Raw genomic sequence first — 19,652 nt, 5'->3', positions numbered from 1 at the left:
CCTTATAGTATAAACCACCATCGCACTTTGTGAGTTGCCCCAATAGAACCCTTGCTTTGGGTTTGAATCAGTACAAATTCGTTCTATTATATATAAAAAAAAAAGAAGTATACATATTCATTTTCTTCCGAACTAAATAAACCACCATCACACTTTGTGAGTGGCCCCAACAGTATCCTTGCCGTTGGTCTAAATCGGGTCAAATCGGTTCTAATAATTATTTTATATTCAATCAAGTAAACCACCATCACACTTTGTGAGTGGCCCCAACAGCATCCTTGCTGTTGGTTTAAATCGGTTCAAACCGCTTATAATTAATTATTTTGGTCATTGATAAAATAAAATAAACCATCATCACACTTTGTGAGGGGCCCCAACAGTATCCTTATTGTTGGTTTAAATCGGTATACACACATCTAATAATGATCTACATCTCTAGACAGCCGGCTGTTTAGAGCATAAATCGAAAACACTTATAAATAACTACACAAAACAAAAGATCGCATCACTTATCAAGGTGAATCCTGATCCAACGAACCTAACCCACTAACAAAACCTCCTCCCTGTGACTTTTGTGGGATGCAGAGGTAAACACGGTCCCAAAACAACAAAAGTCACACACTAACATTCCTTCCCTCTCCCACCTGATTGCAAGGACGTGGCCGGTGACGTTATTGATCTTTAAAGGTAGGAGTCACTGGAACATGTACACTGAGAATGGCAGGTTACTACCAAGCCCCATTCAGTTGATTCTTTGTACAATTTCACTGGTTCAGATCAATCACGGAGTGCAACTATCGATACGTGCAGTCAGACTAAGCTAAGCTAAGCTAAGCTAAGCTAAGTACTTTAAACATATGAATTATTCAAAGTAAATTGAAAGCATGTTTAAAACTAAAATATTTATGTTTGAATAAAATTCAAAAGCATGTTTATTTCAACAATATAAGATTTGGGTAAACGGTTTTTAGCGTGTCATGCCTTTTTATTTCCTTCTTGTTACATTCGTAAAAAGATGCCCCAGCTTTGCTCAACCTCAACGGAAAACGGCCATTCATTCCGAATCCATTCCGGATTCTCCTCCGACACCGAACATAGAAAGAAACCGGTATGAGGACCAGTGGCAGAAACCGAGGCAGAAACGGCAAAACGACGTTATTAACACACATTTGTGCCGGTTCCACTGATCTTGAACCCACGAACACGCACCCTGACGGGTCATCGCATCCCGGACCAGGACCCCAATACCCACAGCTCACCCTTAATCGCACCCGAAAAAGAGCAGGATTTAAGATATCTTTTTTTTTCATTTCTTTGCAAACCGTTTTATTTTGCTTTACCCTGCACTCAACTACTAAAATAATTTCAAAATATGCATGTTTATTTTAAACATGAGAAGCATGTTTAAAATAAACATATTTATTATTGCTCGCATAGCTGTCAAACCAACCAAAAATAAATACGTTTATTTTCAACACGAATATTTTTGAAATAAATGTAACATTATTTTTGTTTTAAACATTGATTTCACATGACTTCAAACATGGAATACGTTTGAAATCAACCTAATTTATGTTTGTGGCCAGAACAAACTGAGTTTACGTTTAAATTTACCTCAAATATTTTTGTTTCGACCATAGTTTTTTTCTGCGTGTTAAAGAACCCAATTGTCATGCTTTTCCTTTTCTGAACTTTGATTGGAGCAATGGATCAGAATTATCATCATAACTTATGGTTTGAGAACTTTAATGGTAATGGTTATGGTAGTCAGTAAGGTCCACGAATGGTTTTGTAACATCGATCAACTTTATGTGGAATATATCGCGAATTGGTTGCCTGTAATTTACTGATTACCAATTCACGATATATTCCACGTAACGTTGAGCGATAATACAAAACCATTAATGGACCTTACTGACTACCATAACCATTACCATTAATGTTCTCAAATCATAAGTAAAAACGTTCTTATATAGTTCTCTTTCTGAAAATGTATGGAGAAAACAAGAATTTGGAATGGTAATGATTCTTAACAACCCATTATTTGTAAGGTCTAGTTCCAAAAAACCATAATACATAAGGTTGAAACTTTATCATTAAACGTTCATGTAAAGTTCCATAACCATTTCAGTTAAAGTTTAGCAGGGATTATAAACAATTTTTAACCATTTTAGGTAAGGTCAATTTATGGTTCGCGTTTATGCGGGATTGGTCAGACCATTATTCCGCAAGGAAAATGAAATTGCATTCAGAATGCGCCACCTTCATATCGATCACGATACTAATGTAATCGATCTTTCCTTTACCGATTTCTTTTGAACTGCGTACTGGGTCAAGCCTGGTACGCAACTGAAAAGAAAACGGAAAAGTAATTTTTGAGGAATATTCCCAAAAGTAAATTTGACAGCTATAGGGAGGTGTCTTTTGCTAAATTTTGAGTTCATAGGTAGGTGTCGTCTAATTTTAAAATCAACAATTATCAGTTTTTATGTTGTTAAAATGCATCCAAAACATCATTTTTACAACAAACGTTAAAATTACCTAACGGAATAATTGGTCAGACCATTATTCCGCAAGGAAAATGAAATTGCATTCAGAATGCGCCACCTTCATATCGATCACGATACTAATGTAATCGATCTTTCCTTTACCGATTTCTTTTGAACTGCGTACTGGGTCAAGAAATGCTAAGGAAAAGAAATTTCTTTAGCATTCCGTGTCCTATCCCGTATAGCACGTAAAAACGTCATTACTTTTCAGCTGCGTACCAGGCTTAAAGTGATGAAATTTTAAGCAAAATGAGAAAGTTTAATTTATCAGTGTATTGCATATTTTTTTAAATTTATTTTTGTGTGTAAGACTAGTAGTGGTTGTCATTTTTGGCCGGCAATAAATAAATTATTTATTTTGAAAGATTTTTAGTGAGTTTTTGGTGAGCAGATAAAAAAAATAACATGTCCATAGACGTGAGTATTCGACACAAATTTCTGTAAGCTATACGCAAAGTTTTAATGTATCAACATCATCAGTTTTCTTGGTGGAAAAAAGCTCCTCCGATAGTGGAGGATACGGAAGATGTTCTCCGACAGTATATTCTCGAACCGGCGATTCCAGTAAACGAGCCGAAGCCTCACTTTCAACCCCGTTTGCCAACGGTGGAATCATTGTACGACATTCCCCCGGCTCCGCATAGCACACGGATCGTTCCGGAACGATGTCAAGAAACCGGAAAGATATTTGATTTCATGGAAGTTCATATCGAAAATGCTGGCAGCAATGCAAAGAATTCCATGTCACTGCAACGGGAACCTGGGCCAGGTGACGATTCAACCAGGGGATCGGCCTCGTATTTTCCCTTTTGGCCGGGTGGTTTTGACGAACCGGAGAAGGCTATTCAAATGCTGGATATTGATAATGCGGTATTTGAGGAGAATTTGAAGACATGTCCGCCCGGGTTCACAAACGGCATGGATTTTAGCGATATAAAAAGTTCGAATGGCGGTATAGTGGATCTTCTGTCCATAATAGAGCAGGATACTGCAGGGCTAACGGTTTGGGGTCCAGATGATAGTGAAAGCGACGATGAGCCTCGGTTCGATGCTAGTACTTTGCAGAAAGTGTCTTTGGTTGAGAATTTAGACGAATCACTTCTAAATGTGGAGCAACATCAGTCAAATGTGCTAAAAATAGGTGACACCGGAACGAATACGGTGACTTCTGCGGAATGGGCCGAAATTCTGGATGTATCTAAACCGGTGACAGATTTTCATACCAAAATTCCAGACATGGCGCATAAATATCCATTTGAGTTGGACATATTCCAGAAGCAAGCAATAATTAAGCTGGAAGAGCATAATCATGTTTTCGTAGCAGCACACACCTCGGCTGGTAAAACCGTGGTTGCAGAATATGCTATAGCCTTGTCAAAGAAACACATGACTAAAACCGTCTACACTTCTCCGATCAAAGCGCTGTCCAACCAAAAGTATCGCGATTTCAAGACGACTTTCGAAGATGTTGGATTGATCACCGGAGATATCCAAATCGATCCTACGGCTTCGTGTTTGATCATGACAACGGAGATTCTTCGATCGATGCTATACTGTGGAAGTGATATAACACGTGACTTGGAATATGTTATATTTGATGAAGTCCACTACCTGACGGATGCCGAGCGTGGGCACGTTTGGGAAGAAGTGCTTATTCTCCTACCTGATCACGTGTGTATTGTCATGTTGAGCGCAACGGTGCCAAATACTTTGGAGTTTGCCAATTGGGTTGGCAAAACTAAAAAGAAACGTGTTTACGTCGTGAGCACTCCGAAGAGACCCGTGCCACTTGAACATTATCTTTACACAGGTAAGTTTGTCATTATGGTGACAGTTCAAATAATTTACGGCTATATAAACTTCTTAAACATTCCGTTAACTTCTAACTTTGTCCATAGGATGTGGTGGTAAAACAAAGAACGACCTATTCCTGGTCGTAAACGAACAAAGTAATTTCCGGATGGATGGATATCGTAAGGCAAAAGAAGCTATTACGACAAAGATGGATAAAAATGTCAACAAAAATGCCGGGCGTCAAGGTCAATTCAATCAGAAGCAAGAACAAACACTGTGGGTTGGTTTGATTGACCACCTGCAGAAGAACGACAAACTGCCAGTAGTAGCATTTACCCTTTCCCGTAATCGATGCGACAACAATGCTACTGCGCTAATGTCCTGTGATCTAACGACGGCTCGTGAAAAATATTTTATTACCTCGTTCTTCCAGTTGTGTCTGCAGAAACTGAAGCCACCGGATCGCATCCTTCCGCAAGTGATCCAGGTTCAAAATTGCCTACAACGTGGAATAGGCATCCATCACAGCGGAATTTTACCAATTTTGAAGGAAATTGTTGAGATGCTTTTTGCCCGAGGGCTGGTGAAAATTTTATTCGCTACGGAAACATTTGCGATGGGAGTTAACATGCCCGCCAAAACGGTTGTTTTCGACTCGACAAAAAAGTTCGATGGGCAAACTTCACGCCTGCTGCAACCTGCGGAGTACACCCAGATGGCTGGTCGTGCCGGTCGCCGTGGATTGGATAAGATTGGGACCGTTATCATTATTTGCAAAATGGGTGTGCCCAGCGAAAGCGACTTGAGGAACATGATCCTTGGAAAACCGATGCGCCTAGAATCGCAGTTTAGGTTGACATATGCGATGATTCTGTATCTTCTTAGGGTGGAGCTCGTTACAGTGGAGAACATGATGCTGCACAGTTTTAGAGAGTTTGAAAAACGACAGAAGCTCCCAGAAAGTAAATTCGAATTAAGTAAAATGGAGGAGAAGATTTCAAAGTTAAATGATTTGAGTGAACACTTGGAACCGCTGTGTCAGTTTTACGATGCAGCCGTGGAGTATTTGAGCATATGGGATGAATTTATGGTAAGTAATGGTCCATTCGAGATATTCTGGTGTACCGAGCTTGAGATTCAAAGCTGAAACATTGACTGGCACTTGGGAAATTGTGCATACCTCAAGCTAAGTTCATTCTTCTGTTCCCGTAACGTGGGTAGATCAGCTTTTCATGGTGCGTTACTGGGTGTAAGATCTACCACATCGAACTCTGGCTCTAAGCTCTTCTTGATTGTCGGTTATGAGCCACGTTTTTGAGAGTATCCTAGGAACTGAGATTAGAAACAAGGAAAGGTTCGATGCATGGTCAAGTATCAGTATCTTCGATTGTTTTTGCCACTAAGGATACCTATTATGATTGATGAGAAGGCGCGTCAATAATTTTGAAATCACACATTTTCACAAACCCGTGAAACCTTTTTTTTTATTAGAGACACTTTACATCGAATGGTGCAGTCATGTCTTAAAATAAATAATTACAATGTATTGTACAAATTGGTATCTTCAACGAAGGCTACTAGTTTATTCTCTTCTTCATGCTCGTTACGAAGTGATGTTTGCAGACGAGAAGGGTCCATGTTGTATTTTGTACGAGCATCATGATGTTTCCTGCTAACGCAGTAAAATATGTTGAACGTTGATGACGGTGCCGCAGCATTCACACACGGGTAGGTCTGTTCTTTTGATCAGGCCTGGTTTGTCCGTTCCTTAACCAGGTTTGGATCCGTTGGTCTACTGGATTTTTGCAGTCATTCCATGGATTATTGTTAAATTTTATCTTATAGAGCTTAGCGTCCCATTATGTATGCCAAAAATGGTCCCACTATTGTCGTATAGCACGTTTGACTTCCCTTATCGCGTCAATGGCTGGTATTTGGATATCATGTGGAACGTTATTTCTAGTTTCAGCATTTACTTGGATTCCTGCATGGCCGGGAGCCAGCAGAATTGTTTTTATAAATGGATTTCCGCCTCGATACTTTGGATCCATCGATGTCTACCCATCGTCAGCGCAGATAATCCACCGACAGAATCGTTAGAATTGTTATTTGCGTCTTGCGTGAAATGTTGAGAGCGTACGTTTCTGATGAGTCGGCGTGAGTGACTGAATGTTTTTGCTGGCTCTTTCAATGCCTCGTCATTTACCGTTTGGTACAAATGGTCTGCACAGGGACATAATGCTATAATGCTGCATAGGAACACCATTCATAGTTTCATGGGTGAGTTAGCATTGAAAATATGTTTATTTTTAAAATTATTGAAAAAAATACTCTTGCCCCACCTGACCCTATCACTTTCTCAAAAAGCGAACGTTGAGTGTAATTCAATAAAATTTAAAATTAACTGTTAGCATTGCTATTGATACTGCGAAAACAAAAACATTATCATGCTGTGTAAAGCAAAAACGTCCTGCAAAGGCATTTTCACTGGATGTCAGATTTTTATTGCAAAATCCTAAGTTGCCAGTTTTCAGCGTTTCCAAAACTTGAGAAAATGTCTGGGAATTAGGAAGTTTCTAGAACTGATTTCTAGCATAAAGAATATTTTCACCAGTTAAAAATTCACTTCTCTCGTGTATCCTGGGTACCTTCAGTGGTGCTTGTTCATTTTTATTCATTTTTACTATTCAAATTGACCTTAACGACTAACAGGAATTACTTTCTTCCCGGATAGCCCTTCATATACCTGTCGCAAAAAATTTCCAATGAAATGAAACCTGGTCGAGTGTTGGTGATAACGCATAAGCATCATCATAATAAGCTAGCAATTTTGCTCTCGGTCGTACAACAGGATCAAAAATCCGCTCGCTATAAGGTGCTTGTGCTGGATCACCAAAATCCCAGTGCAGAAATGGAAAATCTAGAGCGTGGTGAACTATGGCACCGTATTTTGGCACTGTCAGCTCAGTATCGTCAATTCATGCCCGAGGGAATTGGTGGCCACTGCGTGTTACAGATCACTCAAACGGATGTGGTGGATGTTACGAAACAAACTATCAAATGCGATCCTGTTAAGATCATCCAAAATTGGGACAACCGGCAAATTCCAAGGTTCAAGGATCAACCACCGTCGCAGTCCGTACTAGATGCGATGGCTGCTTTAAACGAACTGAACACTGCAGTAGTGAACGATGCAATTAGATTGGAGAGTTTGAAATATCAACTAACTCTGAACCAATTGAAGCAAAACAAAGAATTGCAGAAGGCCAAATATAATGTGGACAGATATCTTCCATACACGGATATTGCCGACTTTGTCCATGAATTTTCCATTGTGTTCGATCGTAAGCAGTTGGAAAATAAATTAGACGATCTTAAATACCAGGTTTCATACAAAAGTATGTCACTGTATCCGGATTACTGCAATAAGCTGAGAGTTCTTCAAGATCTTAAGTATATCGACGACATGCAGCAAGGTAAATATTATTTACAACAGTGGTCTTTATCTTGTAACAACCGTCTAAATTCCTATTCTATTCACAGTGGCTATGAAAGGACGTGTGGCATGTGAAATGGGTCAAAATGAACTGATGATAACCGAGCTGGTGCTCAGGAACATTCTTACCGATTTGCAGCCAGCGGAAATTGCCGCATTGCTTTCTAGCTTAGTATTCCAGGCAAAAACAGAGGTTGATCCGAAAATGACAGAAACATTGAAAAAGGTAGTAATTATAAAGTTATTACGCTATCACTTTTACAGTGACCGATCCGATTTTCGTTGCAGGCTAAGATACTGTTTGAAGAGGTTGAAAACGATATTCGATGCGTTGAAAAAATGTACAACGTTACGGATATTTTAGAGAAAGACGAGCTCAACTTTGGCCTCATTGAAGTAGTCTACGAATGGGCACGGAATAAGCCTTTTGCAGAAATAATGGAACTAACCGACATCAAGGAAGGTATCATAGTGCGGTGTATTCAGCAGCTGAATGAAACTTTGTGCAACGTTAAGGATGCTGCGCGTATCATTGGGGATCCGGTGTTGCACAGCAAAATGGAGGAAGCCTCAAATGCTATCAAAAGAGATATTGTTTTTGCTGCGAGCTTATATACATCTAGTACGCCGATTGAGATTGCAGATGCAGATGCAGAATAGTTATAAATACGGTTTTTATTATTGGAATTATTTCGGAAATATATATATTTTTTGCTATTGTTTTTCAATGCATACCGTATTGATTTTTTTTACTTCTTCTTTGTCATGACCAAGCATTCCGCCTGTTCTCTGGTTTGTATATTACATTTGAGTACTTCCACAGTGTACTTACTTGATGGGTCAATGACCCGAATGGCCAAAGTTTAATGCTTAGCTTTTGATGACTGTTACACTACAGTACACTTGCGTAGATCAGAACTAGTAAAATGGAGTTTGGAGTCAGCTGGCTGTCTTCAATGTACTAATTATTGATACAAACTATAGCATGCTGGGTCATTAGGCCGAATGGTAATTAGACCGAACGATCATTAGGCAGAATTGTCATAAGGCCGAATGATCACTAGGCCGATCCTCGGAAAATTATTTCTTATCACTTAGCGAAGAAAATGAAAAAGACACGATCAGCAGCAAATGAAAGGATAAATAAGGTTGGTTCACATTAAAATCAATGTTTCAATAATTGTTCCGTCTTATGTCAAAGGAAAAAGTAAAAACTGCTATAGAAAGTCTTAGCAAATATCAAATAAATGATCAGCTTTTAAAAGAAGGAAAAATAATTTGATTGCACGAAAAATCACGAAAACAGTAAAACTTAAAAGAATACTTTAACTATTTTGTTTGTATTACTTCTGCGTGAAGTTAACAGTTTTACATAGTTGAAGATGCTAAGTTTCAATTAACAGACTTAAAGTGGCCATTAAATTAAATTTTTATACAATAGATGAGGAGATGAAAGTATAGAGTTGATAGTTCCGTTAGAATACGGCAGTGTGAAATATAGAGAGTAGAAAGCGAGCAAGGACAACTTTAAGAAAGGTACGGATCGGATTGATCATCTCACTTTACCAAACTCCCCAGAGATAATCACCGATTTGCTCATGTACCTACGATGTGTTGCAACAGTTCTATCGATTGTACCGCTTTCTAGTCGTTATCTGAAGGGACGACTAGATATTCCCTCCCCTGTCAATCGACTTAACGACAGACAATTAATTGGCTCGCTACTTCATTCCTTTTTTTAACGTCGGTCTCTGTTCCGCAATCTAGTGGCAATCACCGACGGACAACAGCAGCTCTGGTACTCTCTTCAGTCCCAAGCTAATCGGTTCACCCCTCGAAACATAGGAAAATCCACTAACCCCTCATTTTATCTGTCAAACTTTCATAGCGAATCAAAACAAACATAGCACAAACGAAGTGACAGACGGAGCGGCTCGAAAACTTTGGTGATTAACCTGCTATTTCAATTTTTCAGTGTACCACATGGCAACACCACTACTACTGGATTGTACCACATGGCAACACTACTACTGGATTGCACTAGCATTTTCACCAAAGGTATTAGAAAGTTTTGGTTCTATCTCTTTCACTCTACTCAAAACTGAAATGCTTAAAAAAATGACAAAATGATACACTCTTTACACACTGTCAAAGAATCATTGTACACAAAATCAACTTTGTTCAAATCAAAACAAAAAAACTAACCCATCTGATGGATGATGGCACCAGCTTCAAGAAAATTCTATTACAGTGAACCACATTATTTTAATGGATTTCTTCGCCAGTTAGTCGTCTGTCACTTCGTTTGTGGTTCAACGTTGTCTCGTCACAAACCGTTTGGCGCTGTTATCTGTCTCTATACATTTCAAAGAGTGAAGGGGGTCTAGAAGTTGTAACAGGTGGGGTACTCCCTGCCCAGCACTAATGAGACCCCCCTCTACACTACCTCAGGGTCGGCATGCGCGCTCGAATATCACGGCCAAGGAAACACTCGAATATCTAACACACACAACACTTGTTTAGCTATAGGCACCTTTATTGTTCCCACTTTCGTCCCACTTTCTTATTCGCTATCTCCTACCTCGTTACGCCTGACGTTTCTTCTAATTCTTCAGCGCGGGCCCGCTGTTGGTCCTTCCACAGCCACTCCTTCACCTTCCTCAGCTTCCTTCTGGGTACTTTTCACAGGCCAGTCGGTTCCTTTCCTCGACTTGGTTCGCAAGCCGGTCGCGTACTTCGGTACTTTCCGCGACGGCTCTTCGATCTCTCTCTCTCTCTCCTCACTATACTCGTGGCGTGGCGATGGGCCGTTGGTTAGTATTCCCGGATACCTTCGTATCGGAAGATGCTCCGTGTCTAACCGTATGCCGAATAACGGACACTACGGGGTCTGACCACGCCGTGGATGAATTGCCAGCGGTAAACTACGGGGTCCTGTGGACATAATGGGGAATCACGATGGCGGTTATTGGCGATCGAGAAGGTGTTTCTCTAGAAGGGAATTTTACCTGGATGGTTCTGCACCTCACTCTCCTTCTTCACTTTTTTTTCACGTCCTCACGGTTTTTTACTGGTTTCGGACTTGCTTGAACTAGCTTTACGAAGTATCGCTGTTGAGTATCGCCAATCAAATAATTCTCGACGATGGCGGCTGACCTATCCTCTCTCCTCCTCGCTGAGCCATCGTCCTTCCGCCCTATTTCGCCTCATCATGGCCCCATTATGCCACCTCCTAATGGCCTCCAAATCCAGTAAACAGTGCCATCTGGTGGTAGGTAGCGGATCTTCCTGTCGTTTAGGTGGTGTGGCTGTGTACTGTCCAGTGGGTGATTTTGTGGGCGATGGGTGGTGTTGGTAGCTTGTATTCAAACCTTTCCTTGGCATATTGTTATACATAAAATACGAAACACTAATCGCGACAATCTCACTAATCTCAGACAAACAGACACACCACTGGTTACAAAGTTCTTAATTAAAAAGTGTGGAAGTGCTCAATGAACACCAAGTTGGGTACGTGGCATTAGAGAATAAGGGGGGGGCGAAGCACTTTTGAACCCCCAATATTTTTTGGATTCCCATGTAAACTATAGGTACCGTCAAATGGGGTAATTTTCAACACATTTCATCTTTACAAATTAAATTAAGGGGTGATCCATTTATTACGTCACGCTAAATTGAAAAAACATTAACCCCCCCCGTCTCCCCCATTTCGTGACGTTTTTCCTATTCCTCATTGCTTGTCACAAATCATAAACCCTCCGTCCCCCCTTAGGGCCCATGCATTAATTATGTCACGCTAAATCGAGGAAAAAAATACCCCCCCCCCCATATCGTGACGGTTTTCCTATACCTAATGCATTGCTTGTCACAAAATCTTAGACCCCCCACCCCCTAGAGCGTGACATAATATATGCATCAACCCTTAGAGCATGACATAATATGTGCATCACCTTTATACAACTTAAGAATAAATGTAAATTATAGATACTATAGATTCCATAGATAGGCGGAGGCACAAAAAGTTGTTTTGGCAACCATGAAAAATAAATGATCTTACTGGCATCCGTGAAAAAAGTTCATGCCATCATAGAGCTCTTCGTTGTGCAGTTTTGTTTTGTTTCGTGCGTAAAAGTTCAAAATGAAGTGCAAAGCAAATCTTTGCAACAATGTATCGAGGAATGGTTTGCTTTATGTTTCCTTCTTCCGTTGTCCGAAATAAATCGGAATGTGGAGTGTGGAGAGCGTTTTGTGCTCATAATATTACAATACTTCCCCCTCAAACAACACCATGATGACGTCATGCTCGTTTGGCTACACTAATAGCGAATTCGTTTATTATCGGGGTTGGAACCAGTTCCAACCCGTGCGAACCCGAACTTTTTGTCAGTGTGAACCTCGACCCGTGCCAGGTTTTAAAAACAAACGATAAAACTGACGTTTGCTAGAAAACAAGCAGACCAAATCTTGATACCCGATCCAGGTTGGAACTGAATAATAAACGAATTCGCTATAACTGACCGTTCGTTTGGCTACATTATACTTTTCCTCCGCTTATCTATGGAATCTATAGTAGGGGAAATGACGGCTTCGGCATGACAGACTATTTTCGGCAACCCAAATTGAAACACTATTTTCACAGGATTTTCTTACGAAAACACTTCGCTGAATGCATGCAAACGATTCTTTATGCTTTCAGCTTCAATTTGACTATATTTTTACCACTGAAAAAAAGCAATCTAGCAGGGTTTTCTTGAAATGAAACACACGCTCTACAAATTGTAGCTGCTTTCGAGTTGCCGATAATAGAACAGCAGATTTACATGCAAATCAAATGGAACGGTTGCCGAAGAAAAACTGATTGCCGACAATACTCGCGACAGCTTTGTAAAAGCGTTTCAAAACAGTTTTTGACAATTCTTTCGACTGAAATTGTTAGAACAGCTGTCAGCAAAAGAATGTAAACAAACCAATACTGCATATGTGTGCGTTCCATAGAGAAAAAGGCTATAGAAAGAAGGTCGCTGCTTAGGTTGCCGAGAATACGTAAATTCCCCTATCTATAATGTAAATAATCTTGCGCGTTCCATTGGCAGTATGTAGAATACAACTTGGTACTCATTTTATCGAAGCTAGCTTTCCCTTAATCAGTATGGACGAAAAATGTGCTTGTTGCAAGTTATCCCACTCTAGCTGAATCCACAGCTTTTGTGCAGCTGCTTTACAGCACGAAACTGTAAAAAGTAAGCTTACATAGCAGAAAATGTTTACTCCCTGGTTTAAAGTTTGCTGCCGATCGTTTCAACTACATTAATCAATTGTTTTATAAACTGGTCATACAATGAGCAACTAATGTAAGGGGCCATCAACAAACTATGTAAGCATTAAAGGGGAGGGGGTTTAATATTTTCTTATGTGCTTTGGAGGTAATTTCATACTAATAAAATCTTACAATGGGGCGAGGGAGGGGTTGAAAATGTCCGAAACCGTTACATAATTTGAGGATAGCTCCTAAGTATAATGAAAAATGTGTTGTCGAATCGGTCAAGAGTTGAAAAGGTCATAAATATAGATAGAGTAATGATTTAACAAAAAGGGGCCTCTCTTAGCTCAGTCAGTAAAGGCGCAAGCGGATGACGCCAATGAATCCAGATCGAATACCTTGATCTGAACATCTGGGAATACAAAATGTTGACACATTGCCTTTAAACGTCAACTAATATGCCTAAATAATCTCTCTTCACTTGATTTTCGATGAATGGTTAAGTTCGCACTAGGAATAAACGAAAACGACATTAGTCTACAGATATTGTCATGTTATTGTCCTCATATTTAGTATTTAGTATTGGCCACCTCAGTCAGGAGCATTTTTAAGACTCCCTGACTACAATGGCGTCTGGTTCAGCACGCTTACCGATTGCAATTTCCCGGGGCAAGGAAAGATCGCACGTGATGAATAGAAAAAAAACACAAGCACTTCACTACGCAAATAAACTAGTTTATTTAACATTACCATATAATGTGATTACTGTGTCAAATGTATTATCCCGAAACGCTGTATCATACGGAATATCCAGGTTAGTTCAACTTAAAATTTATTGCCATATCTTCTTTAGATCTCCAAAGCTTATGATTGTGAGAGATTGGGAGTTTTAAGGATTCTTCAAAGTGGGTCGAAATCAACGAAACGAACATTTATATATAAAAATGTGTAGGAGAAAACGTAATGATTTGAGAGGATAAACATTTCTTATGAACATTTATTCAACCGTTATGTGAATGACAGGACACCCGGAAATCCAGCGGCGTAGAAAAAAAAACAAAAAAAAAATCCTCACTCACATACGGGTTAATGTGTGTCTTTTTATGCTAACCTTTTGGGCCGAAAAAAGCTAGTCAAGAACATGGACTTCCAGTCGTTCCACATTTAGAAAAAAATGCTCTAAGATGGGTACATTTATACCTCTCCAGTTTCGTTGAGCAGGGAATAAAAAAAAATATTCTGGCAATATGAGATTCGACAAACGAGCCAAATAATAATGGGTGATCAGTAATGGTAAGCAACATAGATAAATTTCCCCATTGATTTACGTGTAACATCAAGGACGTATGTTGCAAACAAACTAGTAAATAATTTTATCTTTTTGCTTCCACCGTTCCGATCAAGCTATGTTGCAGAGAGTTTGTCATGACGATCGCCGCAAGCGATTTGTCTATATTGTTGCTTGCTTTCTGTGTTATGATACTTTGGTTTTTAATCAAATTGAGGGCACTAGTGGTCACTAACAACAAACTAAGAAGCTATTATTGGTAAAACTTGTCCAAAGGCGATTGGTGTGCCTAAAATTTACGTCGTAACTTATGATTAGAGTGAGCAGCAACAATTGATTCATTATAACGGGAGTTTCTGAGCAAGAAATAAAAATTATACAGTCAACTCTCCACAACTCGATGTTCACTAACTCGATATCGAGTAATAGAACCATAGTAAAAATTAATTTTATGGCTACTGTGATAGCGATTTTGTATGGGATTGTTATTCTATAACTCAATAATTCTATAACTCGATGGTCGAGTTGTAGAGAGTTCACTGTATTCTTTATAGATAGATTTGTTTGATTTTATTGTTTCTCACTAATACGATAAGTTCCTTACATTACAATTTTGCTATTTCTTCGGATTGATGGGGGTAAAACCTAGGTGAACTGTATTTAAAAGGGATGCTTGATCAGCTATGTCCTAACGCAGGTGAACCATTTAAACGAGTTTGAAATTGGAAATCACATTTGTTTAGTAGTGTTGGTCGCGTATAAATACATACAGGAAAGGAAAAATATTAATAGTACGTGAATAATTTATTAGCGTTATGTTGTAAAACATTACCGTTACACGGTACTGAAAGGATAAAATTCTTATAGAAAATGCTTTACTAGACATGCACTAGAGCTAGATGGAAATTTATGAACCCTACTAGAGCAACAAGCTACATATAAGAATAAAATAACGTATTTTGTCCATACTTAAGTGTTGTTCTAACCATGATACATGATTGAACAAAGATTTTATTTTTATTTCTTGTGAATCAAATTATACTAGTTCCAAACATGGAAGCTTATGTAAATATCATACTCTTTCAATAAAATTTGCTCTAGTAAGATTCCAGCTGATGAAGCAATTGCAAACAAACTGTGACGAACCACAATGAGAGATGCTTGCGTGGGTAGATCAAAATTTCGTGGATCAGGAATAAATAAAATAAAAAAGGTCGAATCATACAATGAGAACAGTCTATCACATACTTGTCAACTTGCACTTATTAAAATGACAAAAACAAGCACTACAGAATCGTACCTCTCGTGTTTCCAATCGCCGGCGATGTACACAAACGCTTATTCTTCCCCATCATACAGACACGTGTTGCAGGTTCATCAGTCACAGTAGTAGTAAATTGCTAGAATCAGCTCGATTCGTACTTTTTTCGATCATAAATTATCATCTCGCATTGTCTCGCATGTCCAACAAATTAAATTTGATATCAATCATTGCCAAAGGGCGTGAAACTTTGTTTTTTCTCGTTTCCAATTTCACATTCTAATCACATCAGTTTTCGTGTCGCCTACTAAAGCGTGTTATCTAAATCCTAGAAAATCTGTTAGTCTATCATTCAGTGCGTCCAGCCAATGAACGGGCATTTTGGATTTGCTGTTTACCTTAGGCTCGATGGTGCTCGGTGGAACGTAATCTTCAGTCCGGATGCAGAAATAGCTTGTAATCGCGGATCGACACATGGGACAGCGGTCCAGCTTGTCTAAAAAATAGAATGATAACTTGTTATAACATTTTGCCGATGGAGGGTTGCGAGGGTATATGATTGCTTGTGATCAGAGCTAGGATTATGTTTATTGGAACGTGGGGCCAATTAAAACAAGTAAATATTTATCTTCACACAAACTTTCTCATTCTTACATTGTATTGATCTAAGGTTTTCAGGTTATGGATTGGTGATATCTTGTTATGTTCTCCCTCAAGTGTTAGATTTCATCAACCACTTGAATCACAAAAAAAAAGCTATATAATTTTTGAGTATTTTGTACTTTACAGATACTCACAGATAATTAAATGTGCTTAATTTTTTTTTTGATTATCCAAATCATCCCGGATATCAGATCTTGAAGTTCTACAGACTCAACAAGGTATACGAAGATTCGACTTAATGATAGAATGTGTAAACCTTCGTGAAACCTCATAATATCATTGGTTTGGTTTACTAGGTTTTCCAAAATGGCTGGAGTTCAGATTTTTATTTCTTTTTATTTTAGTCACACCAAAAGAAATTCTAAAAGTTTACTCTGTAAGCTATCGTGGTAGGAATTACAACCTCGTGTGCGAACAGATTGCGAGTGAGAGAAAATTGTGCAATAATTTTGAGGAGTTTTTGATACTTTACCACAGTGAAAGACATAATATGAAAGTTGTAAACAAGCGAATATAATGGTGATATAAAATTGATTGATTCCAAGTAACATTGCAAGTTTTATAAAGGTTTAAAGGATTCTTCAAGACCAAGCTGTAGCCTACAAGACTTTGATCAAATCAAAATTGTTACGGAGTGATTTGAGATTTGGGCGTAATTGCATTTGTAAACAAACACGTCAATCACCGATTTCTCGCGAATAAAAGCTCAATCTCGAATAGTAATAACACTATGAGGTAGAGGAATGATTCCTCTATCATTTGGTATAGTTTGTTTGTGAGATTGAGCTTTTATTGAAGAGAAATCAGTAACTGACGCGTTTGTTTACAAAAGCAATTACGCCTAAATCTCAAATCACTCCGGATATATGATCTTTCCCGGTGCATTTTGGGTTTTCCCGCATTTTTTCCCCGGCAAATCCCGTTTTTTCCTGGTTTTCCGGTTGTATGGATTAGTTATTGTATAAACGTCAAACGTAAGGGAATTGCCATAGGCGGCAGTATTACCAACTAAGAAAAATTTAAAATTATTGTTAAAAGCTTTATCGATGAACAACATGCGAGAGTTATGTCTGCTTGTCTGTGATTTTACTTTATATCTTGATTTAAAAATCGAGGAGGTCTATGGAATCGAAAAAATATCGTTGTGCGTAGCGCTTTCATTTCATTTTCATTTTCATTTTGCATCGTTTGGTGGGGCAATGGGAGCGCACGTCAATCCAAAGCCGAGGATGAAGGAAGGGTAATGGAGTCTATGCGTACCACTTGAACGCCATGGGAAGGGATTGGGGAGGTCGGTTATTGGGGGGTTTTGAGGAAATGACACATAGTACTATATTTGTGCTGCAAAATGTGAAGAAACCGAAAATCCATCTCCCACTGATTCATCCTTTCACATATATAGATAATTGATATTTTAAAGCAACCATCAAAATAAACAGATAATATATGAAAAGGCTAGTTGCTTTAAAGGCTAGTTACCTCCCTAAGCGGCCCCGCATCCTAACTCTTTTGTTAATCTACTTAATGTTATTAGGCTGTCTAAATTTTCTTATTTAAGTTCATTTGATGATTATGATATCTCATTAGTCTAATTTAATAAATAATTGAAATCTCTAATCTTCCTAATCAATTATAACCCATGCTTTATTAAGTACAAGTGCATGTAATCTAAAATTTAACGTGTATCAAGTTATTTTTGACTTTGACCTTTTATTATATATTAGTTCGTTCCAGGTGGCACCTTCAAGTGACTAAAATGCTTATCTTTGAAGTTAGTTTCCTAGCTGATTTTTAAATTGTATGGGGTATATGCTCCAACTACGCTCACACGTTTCCACTATGTCGTCCCACAAAATTACGTATAGATATGTCACAATAAAGCACGCCACAGTGGAAATCCCGAGCCATAGTTCAAACACTTATCCCAAACGAAAATGAAGCATATAGGGGAATTTACGTATTCTCGGCAACCTAAGCAGCGACCTTCTTTCTAAAGCCCTTTTCTCTAAGGAACGCACACATATGCAGTATTGGTTTGTTTACAATCTTTTGCTGCCAGCTGCTCTAACAATTTCAGTCGAAAGAATTGTCAAAAACTGGTTTGAAACGCTTTTACAAAGCTCCAATCTTCTCTAGTGAGAGCGAGTATTGTCGGCAACCACTTTTTCTTCGGCAACCGTTCCATTTGAACTGCATGTAAATCTGCTGTTCTATTATCGGCAACTCGAAATCAGCTACAATTTGTAGTGCGTGTGTTTCATTTCAAGAAAACCTTGCTAGATTGCTTTTTCTCAGTGGTAAAAGTATAGTCAAATAGAAGCTGAAAGCATAAAGAATCGTTTGCATGCATTCAGCAAAGTGTTTTCGTAAGAAAATCCAGTGAAAATAGTGTTTCAATTTGGGTTGCCGAAAATAGTCTGGCATGCCGAAGCCGTCATTTCCCCTATAAGATTAGTTACAATACCATGTACAAAAATGGTGTGACGATCGTAGTGTGCTGTGCTCGAAGAAAGACATGGAAAATTTTCAGCCGTCAATTTTTGCTCCGTTTTTTCTCGACTTTTGTGAAATTGTAATTAGATTTCGCTTATGCTCCCGCTCCAGAAATTTGTGGCATCGCGAGTGATAGTTTTTAAGTTCAGTTTATTTATGCGTTGTATGATTTTATGAGCGGTCGCTTCGTGTTTGCGTCAAGGAGCAATTGACTATATTAAACTTGAGGATTGACCCCCGTAAGGTGGGTCTATGATCGGAACTACTACACCAAACGTGACAGAGCTGCTAGCAAAGGATTCACTTGGACTGATTTGGTGAGATTGTTCCTTTTTTTTTTACTTTTATCTATTTAAACTTAATTTCTATGAATCCGTAGCATTTGGAATCATTTGATTCGGATGAGACTTAACTTTCATCCTATGGATTTTAGACATCCTATTTTTTTAGGAGACATCCTACTAAATATAAAAGCAGGAATTGCTTTGATGATGGAAGTGTACACGCAGTACCAATAGACATTTTATATCGATACTACGTGTATGCGGGGCGTGTTGTAAGTTCATGCATTGTTTCTTCTCATTGTAGACAGCGAATAACGAATAGCGAGCAAGGGCGCTATAACCTAGGCGAATACAGCATTCCCTCTGTATAGGTTACGTCCGCACACCGCTCTCTGTTGTCCTTCGACTGAGGTCGGCTGGATCGATTGAGGGATGGCAGTGGGTGGGCGGTGCCGTCCACGCTTGTACGGAGGGAGGACTGTACGCTCGAACACAAGGGGTAAATACCTGTGTTCCATCTCAGGAGATCGGACAACCAAGGAGTGTACATTAACTTTCTTAGCT

The 19,652-nt window shown here is 38.9% G+C and overlaps 2 protein-coding genes across 4 annotated transcripts in view; one reads left to right on the top strand and one right to left on the bottom strand.

Annotated features, from left to right (window-relative positions):
• Window positions 1-2,871: 2,871 nt before the first annotated feature.
• Window positions 2,872-8,545, top strand: tst (twister). Its single transcript, XM_065224823.1, has 6 exons — window positions 2,872-2,966; window positions 3,030-4,359; window positions 4,448-5,433; window positions 7,078-7,819; window positions 7,887-8,065; window positions 8,128-8,545. The coding sequence occupies exons 1-6, from the start codon at window positions 2,955-2,957 to the stop codon at window positions 8,497-8,499; spliced, it is 3,621 nt and encodes a 1,206-aa protein (XP_065080895.1). The 5' UTR covers window positions 2,872-2,954; the 3' UTR covers window positions 8,500-8,545.
• Window positions 8,546-14,942: 6,397 nt separating this feature from the next.
• The window catches only part of LOC135703604 (cell growth regulator with RING finger domain protein 1-like), a 118,765-nt gene continuing 114,055 nt past the window's right edge, over window positions 14,943-19,652 (bottom strand). For 2 of the 3 annotated variants that reach the window (XM_065224872.1, XM_065224871.1), the window contains exon 8: window positions 14,943-16,144. In XM_065224872.1, coding sequence (XP_065080944.1) covers window positions 15,966-16,144 — 179 coding nt within the window. In that variant the 3' untranslated portion in view covers window positions 14,943-15,965. The remainder of the gene's footprint in view (window positions 16,145-19,652) is intronic. The other variant, XM_065224873.1, reaches the window with a different exon arrangement.

The sequence above is a fragment of the Ochlerotatus camptorhynchus genome, unplaced genomic scaffold, assembly GCF_037179485.1.
Source record: "Ochlerotatus camptorhynchus isolate MF236.1 unplaced genomic scaffold, CSIRO-AGI_Acam_v1.1 ptg000216l, whole genome shotgun sequence".
Classification (NCBI taxonomy): Eukaryota; Metazoa; Arthropoda; class Insecta; order Diptera; family Culicidae; genus Ochlerotatus; species Ochlerotatus camptorhynchus.
This window is presented reverse-complemented; position numbering and strand designations above follow the sequence as displayed.

Coding starts and splice junctions, on each gene's coding strand:
- tst (XM_065224823.1), top strand. Junction 7,820..7,886: donor TATCGACGACATGCAGCAAG/GTAAATATTATT, acceptor TTCTATTCACAG/TGGCTATGAAAGGACGTGTG. Junction 8,066..8,127: donor TGACAGAAACATTGAAAAAG/GTAGTAATTATA, acceptor TTTTCGTTGCAG/GCTAAGATACTGTTTGAAGA.